Consider the following 17,910-nt stretch of genomic DNA (forward strand, 5'->3'; position numbering starts at 1 on the left):
TTGAAGGAATTGTCACTAGTTATAATGAATTGATATTAAAGATAAATACTAAGAGGAGTTAATTATACCACCCGGTATCTATACGTGTCTTTCTAGACTTATTTATAGATCAAACATTGTACACGAAAATAGGTGACACATTCTGCGGCAGTTGCCGACATCTAAAAAAAATCGTTTTTTAACTTAGACGAAATTCGGTGTTGAATCCTTATATCCACGAAAATAGGTTACACCACTGTATACATCAAAACAATTACTATGGGCTCACTATGGCTTGGATACCAAATTTTATACAATCTCAGTGCAGTTCATGTTCAATCTGTTCACATGCCATGCAATTGTTTGCAGATTTTTCAAAATGTCACCATCATGGTCCCGAGTATACATCAAACAGAATTGTTTTAAATAAAGTATCTTTAAATGAAAGTCATCAGAATATCATCTCTATTAGGACAACGCTGTAGGCCTTTCTCACAACAAATATTGCTGGGGACATGATCCATAGCCTAGAGGAAGTACTTTCAAATTCTTCTTCATGTTATATCAAGTAGCATGAAGGAGAAAGCTTTGGAATCAAACGGGATGCATTATAATCTGTATGTGGAACTTTGGTTTTCAAAGCACTGCAACCCTTATAAATGAAAACGCCGAGAAAATCTTAAGAATTGACTTGACCACTAAAAGGGATAATAAAAAGGTTTTCTAAATTCTTTGTGTGTATCAATTCTGTCGTTCATGCAATTCCACTTAGTGACGAAGCATGTGATAAAGCATTTTAGATTAATAAGGTCATCAAGCACTTAGTCTTAACACTTAGTTTTAGTGGAATTGCTAAAACCACAGATGTCTGATTGAAAATTGGAATGATGAAATTGATGCACAAGCCATTTAAAGGATTTTATGACTAGTAACAGAGTTGGAATCACTGGCAATAATCAATTTAATAAATAATAACAACATAATTAAAACTTTTAATTAAATTTTTCTTGGCTTTTTTAAAATTTAATTTTTAACACAAATTGTACAATTATGAATACATGCATGATTTACAACAATGTTTTAGACAACTGACAAAGTAAACAAAATAAGAAAAGTTGAAAATTCTGCAAATAAATAAACACAAATTTGTTCAATATAAGTTTTAACACAAGGATTCCTTGACAACTAGTAACTTTGGTAGATTTTTCACTTATGATTGGCCATTTTATAGCAACATGGTTTTCATGTGAAAGTGGAGACATAAGCCTCTGTTACAGCTTGAAGTAAATAATTCTAAAGTAGGAATTTGGTACTGCAAAATGGATTGTTAACTTTTAGAAAAACAATGTTGCAAAGTGATGTATTTCTTTTTTCAAACCAAATTTGTATTTAAGTATATCATATTACACCTGAAAATAGTCTATTTAGAATAACTTTACCTCCTTTTTTTTTTTTTTTTTTATAACACATATTCTTTTAAATCCCATTTGTTTGTTCTTATTTTCAAAGCCATTTGATTTAATTCGCTAGTTTTGCACCAATGTCATAATGTAAGTACTCATATTTCAGTAAGAGATTTCCGTTGATCACAGCTTGATTTACTCTTGTTTCACAAAAAATCAAAACTTAGTTTACAGGAAAACAAACAGTAAAATTTTCTTATTTGTGACATAAAATCTTTTGAGTAAACCAAGGCTGATAAAAGTATAAGATCACTAACTAAACTATCCAATTTTATTTTAATCAACATTCCCAATATTATCTACATGTATATCTGATGAAGGTCTTTTTAGAAAAAAAAAATTCAAATATATTAGAAAAATGAAGTAACCAGCCTTTGTATATGTTGTGAATTTGCTGTTTTCAACCTGTTTTAAGAATTTAGTAGGAAAGCTGGCTTTTCTGAACTTTTTTAAGACAAAATACTTTTAAGATAAATAAATGAATTAATTAATAAGTAAAAGACACGAAAAATAAGCTCAAAGAGTCAACATTTAACCTGAAAAGTGAGGGGAGATTGGGAATGAAAAAAAAAAAAAACATAATACCTACTCTCAATATTTAACTATGCTCAACAACTACATTCAAATATCAAAAAAAAATTAGGGAAAAAAAATATTAGTGAGTAATTTGTTGGATATTTCAAAAATATGCAAAGTGTCAATTTTAATGAAATCATGTGATATTACAGTTCTAAGAAAAATGTAAAATTCAATTCTAACATCTACAGATGAAAAATACAAAAAGCTTTATTGTGAAATGCAAAAAGCTGGAGAAGGTATAAAACATTAGAAATGGAGTATAATCCATAAGTTTTGACAGATAATGAGCAAACAAGGGGATATAAATGTGATCTCATAGGAAAATATCAAGGTTTAAAATGGGAATGGGATTTAATAACATATATATAGAACACTGGAAAAAATGCTCCAGTAAAATACAACAAACATACATGAAAAACCTGATATAGCAGTTGGGATATTTTAAGTAACTGCCATCTCAGGGAAGAACAGTTAAATTAAACAAAGAATAACCCTTCAATCCATTACAGATATCTAGGATAAAACAGATCTCTAACGATGCCATAAACCACGGCAGCTTCAATAGGATAATAGCAGTTATTTCATCACTCATACAAAATAGATAAAAGTTTATAATTGCTCAGTTCATTCATACATTCATATATATATATTTATAGTATTTATAATATATATCATATAGTTATATCGTCTGAACAGATTCTTTGTTCAAAAGACTTTAAGGGAAATAATCAGGTAGCACTAAATGGAAATAAACAACTATATCACAACTGTAGTTTTTAAAGAAATGTATGCTTATATTTTCAGATCTTTATAGTATATATTATCTTATATATCATATTTATGCACCCACTGGTATTATTATCTTAGCTTTGTTCAATAGTTGACATTGATATTGAGACAGATGGCTAGTTGGGCTGCATTGCCACTGACCAGAGAGTGTGCTATTCTGGATATTCATAGAAATATAATTACACCTCTTCTTGTTTAATTGATGTTTCAGAAGATAGTAGCTAAAGCATGAAATTGTTCAATTCTCTAAAAACTTCAATTGAAACTTTTTTTTTTTGTGTGTTTTTATCTTAATTTAGAAGTAGATGAAAGAGTGGAAATGTTGGAAATATGTGCTAGTAATGCTTGTGCAATATAAACACAATGGAAATAAACGCTTTAAATTTCTTACAATACACAGAAAAGGTAGGAAATTTCTTAAAAAAAAACACCACCATAAATTTATAATACAGAATTATTATCAATATGAAACAAGCAGGTGTAAAGTGGGAAACTAGAATTAACAAGGAATAAAATCTATATCAGAAACAGAACAGCAGAAATCATTTGCTCTCCTGTTAACAGATGAACAAGCCACTAAAAAAAATAAATCCCAAAAAATGTAGAAGGTACTCCACAGTATTTTATTTCACAGCTGAGCAATGCCAGATTTTTATGTTCATATTCGGGCGTATTTAGAGGGTTCACAAGAATTGTCACTCATGAATTATTATATATAACACTAGAGAAAGAAAAAACACATGTATTTTGAGTTCATACCATCACAGTAGGGGTTAACAACGTTGATAAACCACATCTTACATTTATTATAGTGTAATCCTTACGTTAAGGTAGGAAACCATCTAAGCAACATCCAGCCATTTAATTCAGGAATAAAGAAATAGGTCAAAGAAACAGGTAGATTTGGTAACACTGGTTATTTGGCACCAGAACATCTTGTCACGTGATTCCACATCTGACCTCTTATTTCTTCTTGATATTTATCCAGTCACTGTTGCCCAGAAAGCTGCCCCTCCTAATATATATATATATATATATAGGAGTTATGTCCCCTGATAGGATGACTAGATAAAGGGTAGAGAAACATTCCTTATCACAAATTCTGGAAGGACATTTTTAGCACAAAAATAACAAAAGGGGAGAAACAAATAACTTAACTTTCAACAATTTAGACTCTCAAATAAAATTTTAAATAAGAAAAATAAATTACACCTTGGCGAGATCAAAAGGTAAATAATTTTTTAAAAAAAAATCTACATTTATCAAGTACGTGTCAATAAGCAAGGAAGCCAGCTTCCTGTGGCGCACAAGTGACTGATAGATCAGGACTTCACAAGTTGTCCTCGATATCCAGACATTATTTAATATGGTTGTTTTATTATGCTTTATCTTTGTTGTTTGTATTCAGGTTCTCTTTTCGTGGTGGCATACGTTCATTCATTTTATCCAAACACTTGGCTTCTTCAAATCCACTAATTTTGTGCGTTGGATCAAATCCACTTAAAGCTGGAATAAAGGAAAATTCATTAAGCATTTGACAATTTGGAGAACACTAATGTTCAATCGAGTGTATTTCAGTTTCGATCTGCAACTGATGTATCAAGCACTATCTTAATAGTGAAAACATTTTGTCATTGTAATGTTTCATCTATATCAAGTTCATACAAAGAATAATATATTTTTACAAGCCAGTTATCTCAGGTACTATATGGAATACAGTTAGAGACAATGATTTATTACCTAATACTGTGTATTGCTCTAATATGATATTTCTTACAAAACAAAAGCTACAATGCGACAATCAATGTATCTGATATTGTATTTTGCATTGAATAATGGGGCAATGTTCTAGTAAATACTCACCAGTACTTAATGTTTCTTTACCACCAGACAATGCTCCCAGTGGCAGTAAACCGTTTGGTGTTAATCCCTTTAATTGTAGAACACTTTCACTCTCCTCTCTGTAATAAATCAGTATCGAAATATTAGAAAGGTGTTTTTTTCTACAATGTTTCTTTATCTATCAAAACTGTCTAAGAATCAGAGTTTTGTTATTGCTTGAAATAGGATGGAATTCAATATTCCACCTAAACTTTCACAAAATGCAAGGAAAAATATAATTGATAGATTACCGTAGAACTGTGAACACTCTAGCCATCTTGCCAATGGCTCGAATTTTGTTTCTGATAACATCTTTTCTTGCTTCTACTGCTGCGACTATAAAATATAATAGAATATTCTGTTAATATAATGTTTATGTTTGTCATTAACGAAGGATTCTATCAATAGAATCATATTCAACAAAGAGTGACAAGATAATTATATGAAATTTATTAGGGTGAACATGGCCATGACTACTCTCCGTAATCCACATTAAGTCTAATATGTAACCTTTATACTGTCACCAAAAATACATAACACATGACTCTAGTCTAATCTATCCTCAACAATCTGCATTTCAAAGCAAAAAATAAGATGTCACATATCAAGTCAATTAATGAATTGGCACGCTAGGATTTAAAACATTACAGAAGACAAAACGATGAAAAGACTTTAAAGATATTTTGCTATCTGAAAGGCTTGTATAGTCAGCTATTGATATTAAGAAATATCCTGGATGCATAAAATACAAGTATATTAATATCACTTCAATGATTCAACCATAACCATCTCAGCTTTGATGAATTTCTAGTTCTACCATTCTACAAATTAAATGCATTCTTAAAACCCAAATAAACATAACAGTCTAAGTATCAGCAGCTTCTAATAAATGAAAATAAACTGAACGATGGCAAGCAAGCCTGTCTATAATTAAGCCATGGGCTTGCAGAGCTATATAAATGAATATAATATGAGCAGAAGAGTATTCTAAACTAACAAGAAAATATATGTTACCGTTATTCAAGTAATATTATTCACTATTGTTCACAAGTCTTTCATACAATAGATGTAATGAAATTTATTCAATTGATTATTTAGATCATAAATTAAGACTTGAGCTTAAAACTGTTCTAAACCAATCTAATAAAAGTAAGATTACCGATACAAATTTGTTTCTTTTCTTTTTTATTTTTCATATCCATTGTAATCTAACAAGCTTTTGATCAAACTGTTTTTTTTTGTGATAGTAATTTGTGGGATAGTGAAATCAAAACAGGGTTTAGATTACACTCTCCCACAATTTGTTACGTTTTCAGGACACTACATTTTGATAAAAAAATAACATCATTAGAAAAAAAATATTTGTAAGATTACAACGGAAATGAATTGTCCGGAAGAGAGAGACAGAGAAAAAGAAAAACCAAATTGTAATCTTATCTTCATTTGACTGGTTTTGGACTGAAAACATCTTGACATCTGTTGTAGCTGGCAACCACCCACACATCATAAGCAAGACTCAAATAAACACAAATCAGAGAGAAGAGAAAGATTCTAGAGAATAACTAACAACAAAATCATTCCCAATTCATTTCTACTTCACAATTATTGTCAAAATTTATAGCAAATATAGTTCGAGTTTAAATTGAGTAATTATTCTACAAAGCAAGACTATCACATACTTGATATAAACACAGTATTTAGTTATAACAAAGTCCTAAGTGGTTGTGTTTAGGCTGTTTATGGAAGCTTGAATCAGATCTAAAAATGTGTTTTCTAAGCCAGTGTCACTTGTGATCTTTCAGGGGAAGTTTATTGTTCAACATCACAATCTTATCAATTTTCATTAAATAAAGACAATGAATACAGAGGTATTGATCACTGTAATTTGTGGATTTTCAGTGATAAGGAAAAGCAGGTGTTCTCATATAAGATGTTAGTCTATCTATGAAACTTTTCAAGCTGTAAGCCTACTAAATTTCATTTGAATTCATGCAAATTTCATGTGAGAAAAAATTATTAACTCAGTAAAGTTGCTTGTTATGCAGTATGACTATATGTTTTGAGAGCACGTTCATTGTCTCTATTTATTGATAAAGTAGCTAATTCTAACTGCACACTACTTCAGTGTTACTTTTCTTTCTAAATTAGGTTGTTATTCAGTCACACAATTACTACAATGCTGGATTTAATTTTACAGATAAAAAAATCTTTTCAAATACATTCCAGACAATTTTCAAATCGAAATGAGATGAATGGAATTGGTCATTAGAAATTTAGGGAAGTCAGGATAATTAGCTAAATCCAGCATTGTTCAGTTATTTGTCATATTTTCAATAAACCCAGAACAGACCAGGTACATTTCAATACAGGAAAACCACTGAGAATAGGGATTTATGACAAAGTTTTCTATTGGTAAGATCAACTTCAGGTAAGTAACAAACCACTTCAAAGGATAACTTCATTCTTTCAAGGATGGATTCAGACATGGACGGTTTGAATTTCTTCCATTTGTCAGTAGGGACATGCACATTAGAAAAGTTTTAATAGGACAGATAACTCGTAGGGCACTCTCTAACAAACAAACAAAAACAAGATGAGCATTCTATGATATCATGGTAGAAGAGCGATTGGATTAACTCCCTTTCAAACTCTTCAAATCTTGTCAATCAAATTGATTGAGTTGATTGATTGAAATAGGACTGAAGGTAGCTAACATTCGTTAAATAACAGTGGCTGTAGAGAGATAACCACTTACCAGATAGTTTATCCTTTGAATCTAAAAATAACAGGAACAGCAGAAAAGGTAGAAAGCAGAGCATGTAGCCATCATTCTTAATCAGATTTTGAAATTTTCAGAGTAAGATTTAGAGGTAGGCCTAGAAATTCTTACGAAATTGTGAATATAGTGGCTAAGGAATACTCATCCTTTGGAAACATTTGACGCAGTTTAAAAATTAGTCAATAAAGTGACTTATTTGATGTGTTCATATTACTGTTAAGTTTGTTTAGAAAATGTTTCACATTTTGCACAAGTAAGTTAGAATTTCTAGGCTCTATTGAAATTTACATTCTAAGCTTTAAATCTTAAGAATAAAGATGTTTGGAAATAATAAGAATGTTGACCTCAACTTGAATTAGTTCCTATCTAAATAGTTATGTTCGGGGTCAAATTTTAAATTTAAGTAGTTTTTCAGAAGAAACACCATGCTTATCTGAACTATTTTCTACTTGAACTCTGTAAGTTGTATTACAGTGGGGTCACTGCAGAACACATTTGACTGATTTTCTGTAATTGTAAAATATTAGTATTTAAATAAAGAAAAAAACTTACCATCAACATTCTCATCTCCTTCTGTCATTAATTCATCATCAGAACAAATATTTAATATATTAACTAACATTTCAGTTACTAAAAATAAAATAATATTGTATTATAAGTTTCATCCAGTTTTGCTTACTTTACTTTTCCAACTATTGAAAGTTGATGAATATTTTCAAACCATCTGTCTTGTTGAGGATTGTGTATATGAAACATGTGTTAGCATATTCCAGCTATAGTCAGTATGCAATGATGTAATCCAAAAGTGGTAACCCAATTTCTCCTGATGAATACATCTCCATCCTATTTATTAAAAGTCAATCTAAGTAATAGTATCATAGGCCATTTTGAAGGTTGATTTGGGCCTTAAATACATTCAGCCTTTAAAATAGAATTAATTACTTTAAATATACCTCAAGAAGTTTCATTTTATAAATATTTTGTTCATTATCTCCTCTGAAATTTGGGGTGTCCGAAAGTTGAACGTCTAGTTGATTTAGTCGGACACCCAGACATTTTTAGTTGGGCGTATACTAAATGGGACTGGATGCTTGAGTCTACTGTATAAATGTGAAATAACTTCACATGAAACATCTCGGAAGTGCCATAAACAAATAAACAATTTCCATACCTTTTTCTCCTACGAATGGTAGAGACCATGTAAATACATCCATGAAATTAGGTAACCAGTACGGATGTGGAGAACAATTAAACTGTCGAATATTCATTACATTATTTTCGTATTTAAGAATGGCAGCTGAAACAAATCAGGTTTATCATCAGCTTTTGAGAATAAAGATCAATAATATATCAAGGAAATTTGAAAGATTTCAAGATTCACTGAAAATTTGATTAGCAATCAAAGTTACTATTCTAAATACTTAAAAAATACTCTTACTTACCCTTATTATTATAAACATCTAGATAATTAGGTGCTGAAAATATAGTTATTAAAGATGGAAAACCGGTTGTTTGACTTTTCCTATACATTCGATACCTGAAATAACACAACAAAACCTCTAAAACAAAATATCTTAGGAGCATTAGACAACACCAGAAAATATTACACACTTCTTTGTGTAATGTTATTGCCAGTTTTGGTTTAGACTAATTTGTTAAATGGTGTTTTTCCAATTCAACCCCATGCTATCTGGTTTAAACAATATTTATTGAAACAAACAAGAGCCCTTTGGCCAGTGTTCTTGGAGTTTAAGCCGGCTTACTCATGAAAAATGTGCTATATATACATATTAAACCTTCCTTGAAGATTTATGTTTCTACACATGTATGCTTTCTATATTTTTCAAAAGCACTTGATACATTTCTTGCAGCAAATTTTATGATCAAGACATTTTAGAAACTCAAGTCTAATCAAAAAAAGACAAAACTTCTGATTTTAATTATCTCTTATTTATATTCCAGCCACTTAAGGGTCTAAAGACAGCTTTATTGAACTATCATCTGTTGATCCATCAGCCAATCTATTCCTGCCATCTCCAATGCTGAGATTTTTTTGATGCAAACATTAGGTGGGTTCCGAGAAGTATTAGATGCTGGTTTAATTTTACTTAGACTTTGAAACAATTTTGAGTACTTACCCAGCATCTTGGGCTTCATGTGCTCTAATAATAGACAACAAGTTGTTTTGTTGTAAGAAATCACAACATGCTGCATAGCTAAAATAAACAACATAAACACTGGCTTAATAACACCAACTTCATGAATAATCACTGACAATTTCTCAGTATAAATGAAGCAGAACTCTCTAAGGAATTCACAATAAAGGTTAAAGTTGAAGAATGGTTTGGAATTGACATTCTATTCATCGATGTTTCACACACTGACCTTTCTCATCTATTACACAAATATTTTTAAAGTGCAAAATAAAAAGTTGAGTTTCCAGTATTTCATCAGAAAATCAATAAATATCTTTGTTAATTTAACACATCCTTACCTATAGAAATATGAGCAACCTCTGACAGTATTATGTGTGAAATGTTCAGATGTTTTTTCATTACCAAAGTCCTCTAATGGATCAGACCACAATAAATCACACATGGGACCAAACGCAGGTGGCTCTTTAAATCTATCCAACTGAAAAGAAATATAGAAGTATTAAAACTAATCTACTTTTAATCCTCTTCAATATCAACATTAATACCTGCCTTGCTTATATCACAATATAGAAGTATGCTGAGATTACTTATTCCCTAATAATCCTAGAGTGACATTTACAGTATATAGCATATTAAATAACAACACAATTACTTATGTGAATTATGTTTTGTTGTTACAACCACTCTCTCTAATTAGAAGTTTTATTCTACAGAATATTCAACAATTAACATTGTATTAATCAGGGAAACAGATAGATGTTATTTGTTAAAATGTGTATGATAATCATACAGCCATTAGTGAAAAAGATATAATTCACATCAAAGATACTGTCCAAGCACAAAGTCTTACTTTCTTGAGACAGGCTTCCTCAATAGTAATCAGTTATTCAAATTAACCCCATATTCTAAAATTGTAAATGCTTGGGTAATATCAGAATTACTGCTTGATATAAAAAATTATTGAAGACTTCAAATTTAAATAGAAATCTTGATAAAATAAAAGGTGTGAATTACAATTATCATAAATTGCAATAATGCAATTATTGAACAAATAAAACCCGATTGATTCTTCAAATATATATTCACGCAGTATTATATTTCAATCTTGATGTCAAAATATATTAAAATGATCCCATTAAAATTTATCTTTGAAAGAAGAGTCATAAAATAAACAGACTGCCTTAATCCAATTATATGGGCTAAGAACCGTTAAGATAGAGTATAGAAAAACATTGGAAAGATATGAATGACTTGGACTAATAATAATCTTACATACAATATGTTTCACAATATTAGCTATAAGTTTAAAATTTTTATAAGGCTTGACCTAATCAGGCAGAAAAATATCTATAACCATAATCAAATTCATTGAATCAAAACTCAGCATAGGAAAAACACATTCTTTTTAACTCCAAAAATCAATAGATGTACTGCAATAGAACAAGTGAAAACTGTAATGTCATTGAGCTAGTAGCTATTAAGATCATTAGAGTGGAGTTGTCATCAGGGAATACTGATAATCTAGCCTCTAGCAAGACACACATAAAACAAATCTGTGAATCAAGTCATTAAATAACCTAGTTCGACTACAATATAACATGTACTGTGTCAGACTGATAGAAAATACACTTCCTGAACTTGGTTATTACATGTTTATATTGACCTCCCAAGTAGATCGGTATAGACATAGTGTACATGGAACATTATTGGAGACAGGGAATAGTAGCTGATGAAAGCCATAAAACTATGGTACCAGGTCATTAACAGTAAACCAAGTCTCTCTCTCCTGCTAGATTGTACACAAATGGAAGATACAACAGAGAATAATCTATTTCAAAAGGAATGAAATGTAGGGCAAAATTCAGAGATATTAATTACTATATATGAGGTCTAAAGAACATCTTATTGAACACCTATCTATTGGACTGTTGTTGTTGATTTTCAAAGGAATAAATATGCGTTAATTTTGTTGATGGGATCATTAGCATCAATAACTGAAATAAATGTATAAGGAATTCCAAGAATCCAAAATTGCTTTTTAATTGTTAATATCTAAACATATGTTTCAAGCTGACAGGGTTAATGTCTATCTAATCATGAAAATACAATCAAGACTTAAAAACATCTGCTCTGAAAATCTCATTAAAGACATTGCTAATGTTAGTATTCATATTATAACTTGACATTCCTTTAACAGACACAAAATCTTGATTTGAATTTCACTTATAAATAACAAAGTGAAAGACTTGTATCACATTTCTTATGTTGAATTTTTCCTCTATGTAGAAGAATGTCAATGCATCAAATATGTAAATGCATTATCATCCTTTTTGAAGGTTATGCTCTTTGATATTTCATGCATTTAATGTCTAACTTTTTAAGATCATTTTTGAAAAGGGGGAAAAGAGGAATTACATGTTTGATATTAAATTTCATTCAAACAAAGAACTTCAACTCAAAATTTTAATATACTTAATTTCTTTTAAACGTCATCCATTGTATTCATGATACAATTGATAAGTAGCCACAAAAATGTCGAATGTTTAATTAGATAGAACCTTATTGTTATATTACACCTTATATTTTGGAGTATCTTTACACAATATTGTAACCTTTTTTGGGACTATTTAAAGGCAAAAACACAAAGATATCATTCAATTTATATTTTCAAATAGTCTATCTTTTCAAGCTCGATCCAAATCTAAAGCCAGGTAAAAAAATGCAGCCTTAAGGAAACAATACCAGATGATGACTTACCTTTCTAATATCTTCTAAAGTATGTATTTCTGGTGATAATCCACCGTGAACACAGATAAACTGTTGATTCATTAAAGCTGCTAATGGCAGACAGTCAAAGGCTTCCATACACGCATCATATACTCTTTCTGTGTACTTAATTTTACCTTCAAAATGTAAATTTGTGATTACTATCAAAGCTAAGACTAGACCAAGGGAGTTAGGATTGGGATATGTTAATTAATTGCTTGGCAGGAACATGAGATAAGTAAGCTATTTACATCTCAAATTTTTTACCATTACTTTTTTCAATAATAAATATATATGAATAATTTCGTCAGAATTCTAATTTTCAAGAATTATCAACACATTACTAGTATATCAACTTTACTGCATAATACAAAAATACAATAAGAAAGTAGTGCTACAGCAGGTTACAATGAGTACAGGTCATTGTGACATAAACAATAAATAACAGTTTTCTGTATATATTGTCCAATTTAAAAACAGTCAAGTTACTTACATTCTTGTTTAAATGTGAAATATTCTGTTAAATGCCTACATTCATGATTTCCACGTAATAGAAAAAATGTGTTAGGATACAATATTTTCAAAGCCCATAAGTATAATACACACTGAAAAGAAATTGGAAATAAATAATAAATGAAGCTCTTGAATCAACACTACGTGAACTACCAGAACCTAGATTGTCTATTAACTGACAGAAACAAAGATCTTACTTTCAGATTTACACTATGAAAGATAATGTAATTCTACTTTTTTGCAGGATAACTACTTACAAACATATGTCTGCACTCTGGGAATGATTTAAGCACATAAAATTGAATCGGCTATACCAAAAGACCTTCAATCACAGCCAGATATGATATTGTAATATATTATTAGTTTATAATTTTATACTAACCTCTATGCTAAAGTAACCCCTATCTACATAGTCTCCTAGGAAGAGGTAGCGAGTTGTTGAGGGTGGGCCACCCACTTCGAATAATTTCATTAGATCATAAAACTGACCGTGTATATCCCCACATACTGAAACAAAGAGAAAAATTTTTTGATGAATAGATTTGGAATGACAATATTTTTTAACAAGGGTTTCATTTCGATGGTTGCTACTGTAGTCAACTTCCTAGCTCTGCATGTCAAGAAAAATACCACAAAGTAGAAATATCATATTCTAATATTAAACTAATAGACCTACAAATTATGGTTTTACACATAAAGCCAAAATATTTTTTTTAAGTCTGAAATATTTAGGAAAAAAATAAACAACTGATCACATTTGTTTCATTGGAAAGTAGACAAAATATTGATAATTCTTTGAAGGCCTTTCTCATTGCTACATTAGTTCATACATCACTGGATGAACTTATTCAGTCAGAATCCAATCACAGACCTTGTATAAATGTGACACCTATGTTTATTCCCAAGAGTTTGAGGTGGTATTTTATAAGGATTCACTATCAGCAAGAATTCAAGAGAACAAAAGGTCAAGAATGATGTCTGATCATACTTTAAGAAAAAGCAATATCATTCATTTAAAAAAAAAAATAACATTCATTAAAAATAAGCCAATAAATTAACAACAGAAATCACTAAATTTTTCACTCCAATTAAAAATAAAAAACACTAATACTACCTAAATTGCTTAAGAAAAGATTTAAATGTTTTACAGTCTAAAGGAGTGATTTACTGGCCTATAAATGGGTGTCTGGGAATAAGAGGAGCCATAAAAATGAAAAAAAGATCAGTCAGACAAAAAATCTCCCTGAAAGTAAAGCATTTCATAATAAGATCATAATCTTTCTCTTGAAGAAAGAAATAGAAGAAATCTCTGCATGTATGGTGACCTACCTGTGACAGGTGCTTCAATTTCAATCATTGTCTTTTCCTGACGTAATATAGCAGCTCCTTCATTAATTAATCTAATTCCTACATCTTCAGTTACACGTCCTTCTAATATAAAATGTTGTTTTAACACATCAGGTCTTGGTTTTCCTTTGGCATCAAATACTTCACTCATGGTAAGCTTATGACTAGGAGGGAAGGGAACACCTGAAAATCAAAGCATAGTTGTCTATTCGGTACTCCTCAAAACAGTAGATGCACTGTAGAATAAGGGAGAAATACTGGATCGAGATTGCATCACCACTTTGAGTTCCTTTGTAGCTGTTTGTAAAGTTTTCTCTTTAAATGAATGGTATATGAAATGTTGTCTGTAGTGCTTAAGTGCATTAATAAATTTATTGTCAAGATCATAAAAAATTGTTATCAAGAGAATTTACGATGCAACCACAAGATGTCTATCATAAAATTTGACAATCTATATATTTTTTCTATACCGTACCCTCTTTCCCTGTTTCTTTTGAAGTATACTTAATGAAAGAATTGTGACTAAATCAGGTTATTCAAAGTTTACTTATTATATGTGCTTAGGTTTGGTTAATATTGTGTTTTTCCATTTATGTCAAAGAGTAATTAATGAGATTTACTCAATGTCTCAAGATCAATGTACAAAGGCTTTCTACAGCTCCTACCTCACCTGGCAGTTTGAAGATTCATCTCAAAATTAATTGTTGAATTTCTATTTAAAATTATTGTTACTGGCAAATGTATTAAAAGTATACAATACTATGCACAATGATGTAGCCCTTTTTTCGTTGTAGTTTGATATATCTATGACTATGTTGCAATCAGAGGACCACTATTTAACATAATTTTTAGCATAACTCATATTACATCAGAGAACTAATACCAGTAAGTAGACCTACACCAAGTCAAAGTTAAAGTACGGTATCAGTACAGGTAACAAAATCATAGAATTAGCAGCTTTCCTGTGACATTCTACACCCTTTTGAATTGTAGATTCATTTAATATCAAGATTTTCTGCTATTTTTCAGAGACAGGTTAGGCAAATAATCAATAAAATAAATATAAACAGGGGAAGCCCATGTCAAGGCCCTATATGATGTAGGCCTATTCAACAGGTTGATTATTTTAGACCCACTTTACTGAAAACACTATCATTTACTCCACATTTGAAATCTTTCATCTTTACACAAACATAAAATATATGGCTCTCTGATAGAAATGTTTATTGGCACCAGTTACAGGAATCGTTCTAGTCCACCCTGCCACTGTCAGGAATCCAAGATTCCAGGTAGACAGTTTGCTTGTTCAGCTTTTCTATATAAGTTTAGGTCAATTTGAGCATATAAGAAAGGAGATATGATCCCAAAGACATTTGGGAACAAGATTATTTTGCAATATCTCACTCAACAACGAGATAAGATTCTGACATCGATGCCATCTGCCCGTTTACACTTATGATAATGGCTGACAACTAGGCTAATATGGCGGACGAGTCTGGCATCGAAGTCAATGGCTATAATTCACACTTACTTTTGACTATCCTTTCCGTCGTAGACAGCTTACCGTCTGTAGAAGCCATCTTTAGGCTCTTCTACAGAGAAACAGGTGTAAATGTGCCTCCGATGGCACTATATTAACACGATATTTTCCCGATAAACCCTACTACTTTCACCTATCGAATTCAAGATGGCGTTCACAACATAGTATTTGCATACAGAAATGCAGCTCTGCGCATTGTTTTGCGCAACCTTGCCATCGCCCAGGGAATATCAAAAGGCAAAACAAACCGATAAAGGGATATCAAATATCACTCATGAGCCAAATAATAATAAAATGTATAGTGATGCAAAAAAGCGAGAACTATTTTTTGAGGGGATTTATTTCCCAGGACTTAAATAAGATTATTATAATGAGCCAAATACATAAATGTGATTGGATAGACTGGTCCAAAGTTGCGCAAAAGACCATTTAAGCCGGTTTCTATATATCGGGTCAAAGAACACGTTATAACATAGTGGTATAGCCTATAAATTTTACAGGCATAAAGCCACAATGTACTATGATGGGCATTTCTTTTATATAAATACACATTTGAAGCAACCACATTTATGAAGTATTATGTATATTAATTACTTCATATTGGATTTGACGAATCCAAACAATACAATTTTGAACGAATAGTTATGTTTTAATTAGGGCAATATTTATTTATATGCCGTTTTTTTAATCGAAGACCTTAAAACTCATTGAATTATGCTATATATGTACATCAATAATTACCTCCATTACTAAATAAAAAATGAATATGAAGACCAATGTACCCATTCGTTACAGGGCCAACCATGGACAAGGCCACTGATTGTTTTTTTTTTTTTTTTTTTATTATTATTTTTTTTTTTATAAGGAACGAGTTAATTTTGGATAATTTGACTTGAATTCTTTTGACAGCAAACTTTGAAATTGCAACCACATGTTGGTCCAGGTGGTCTTGGTTAAATGTGTCACAGACAGAAACTGGGCTATATTATATAAGGACGAGCTGTTAATACAATCGGTTAGATTTCGTACGAATGGTGGTCGTGTGTTCTTATTTTGGTAGGTCGTGATTTGCCGACCTTTTGAATTAGTCCGAAATATCTGTCTCTATTCCAGCCTCTGATGGATATTTTGACAGTTGTCAGCTGGCGTAGAGTCAGAAGAAAAAGACCCTGTAAAATGGGGATTTTCCACACCTCCAAAGATGCGTTTTCTCTAACCCAATATTGAATTACCTTTAAGATATTTGTAAATTAGTGTTGGGCATCACCGTATATAACTTTTGTTTTGTTAGTATCACGTGACTCTGTGACCTTTAAACTTTTGACTGAGCACGCAGTTTAAAATGGCCGATGCTAGATTAGTTTCGGCAAAATAAAACTTTGATGGAACCGTAGAATCACATAAATAGTGTAGGGAGAATATGATGGCATGACTGAACTACAAAAATATTCATCTTTCCAAATATAGCCTTCAATGGGTTTTGCAGATCCAAGGTATCTAAATAGATTTAAAACCCCCGCACCTGCAGAGATGCGGAATGTCTCCATTTAACAGAGCTTATTATTTCTGTCTCTATATCAGCTGACAATTGTCCAAATAGCTATCAGAGGCTGGAATAGAGACAGATGTTTCAGTCTACTTTTGTTAGTTATTCTCAATATTCCAGTCGACTCAGCTGTAGGTCTAAATGGACACTGATAATCCGAGAGAGGTAAGGATAAGTTGATAGACAGGATTGTTCTTTTTCTTGTTTTCTACCTTTCATTACGGCAATATCTACGGACACAAACATTTTCAGCAAGTTGAAACGGCCCACACTATTCTCGCCTGTGGAGTAAAAAGACTCAGATCTGTGACAACTACTGGACTGGACCCATAACCCATACAATTTTGTAATCGCGTGGATAGACAGACGTATGTTAAATTAAATTAGTATATGGTGGATCTACATTATGTGATGAATAAAGTTGAATTCTCGAGGGAAAAAAAAAAATTATAGAATGTAGATATCGATTTGAATTTATTATATAGACTTACAATTTAGTTGGAAGCCTGTTTTCTAGGAGAATTAAAAATCGAAATGATCTTTACGTGAATGAACATGAAAACTAGTGCAAT

The 17,910-nt window shown here is 31.0% G+C and overlaps 1 protein-coding gene across 1 annotated transcript; it reads right to left on the reverse strand.

Annotated features, from left to right (window-relative positions):
- Positions 1-959: 959 nt before the first annotated feature.
- Positions 960-15,948, reverse strand: LOTGIDRAFT_183550 (hypothetical protein). Its single transcript, XM_009063843.1, has 13 exons — positions 15,784-15,948; positions 14,235-14,435; positions 13,288-13,412; positions 12,886-12,997; positions 12,384-12,529; positions 9,965-10,104; positions 9,609-9,686; positions 8,913-9,007; positions 8,642-8,767; positions 8,023-8,100; positions 4,943-5,027; positions 4,674-4,771; positions 960-4,316 (listed from the first exon to the last, which is right to left on the reverse strand). Exons 1-13 carry the CDS (start codon positions 15,830-15,832, stop codon positions 4,189-4,191), a joined length of 1,461 nt encoding a protein of 486 aa, XP_009062091.1. The 5' UTR covers positions 15,833-15,948; the 3' UTR covers positions 960-4,188.
- Positions 15,949-17,910: the final 1,962 nt, after the last annotated feature.

Source organism: Lottia gigantea (assembly GCF_000327385.1).
Source record: "Lottia gigantea unplaced genomic scaffold LOTGIsca_6, whole genome shotgun sequence".
Taxonomy (NCBI): domain Eukaryota; kingdom Metazoa; phylum Mollusca; class Gastropoda; family Lottiidae; genus Lottia; species Lottia gigantea.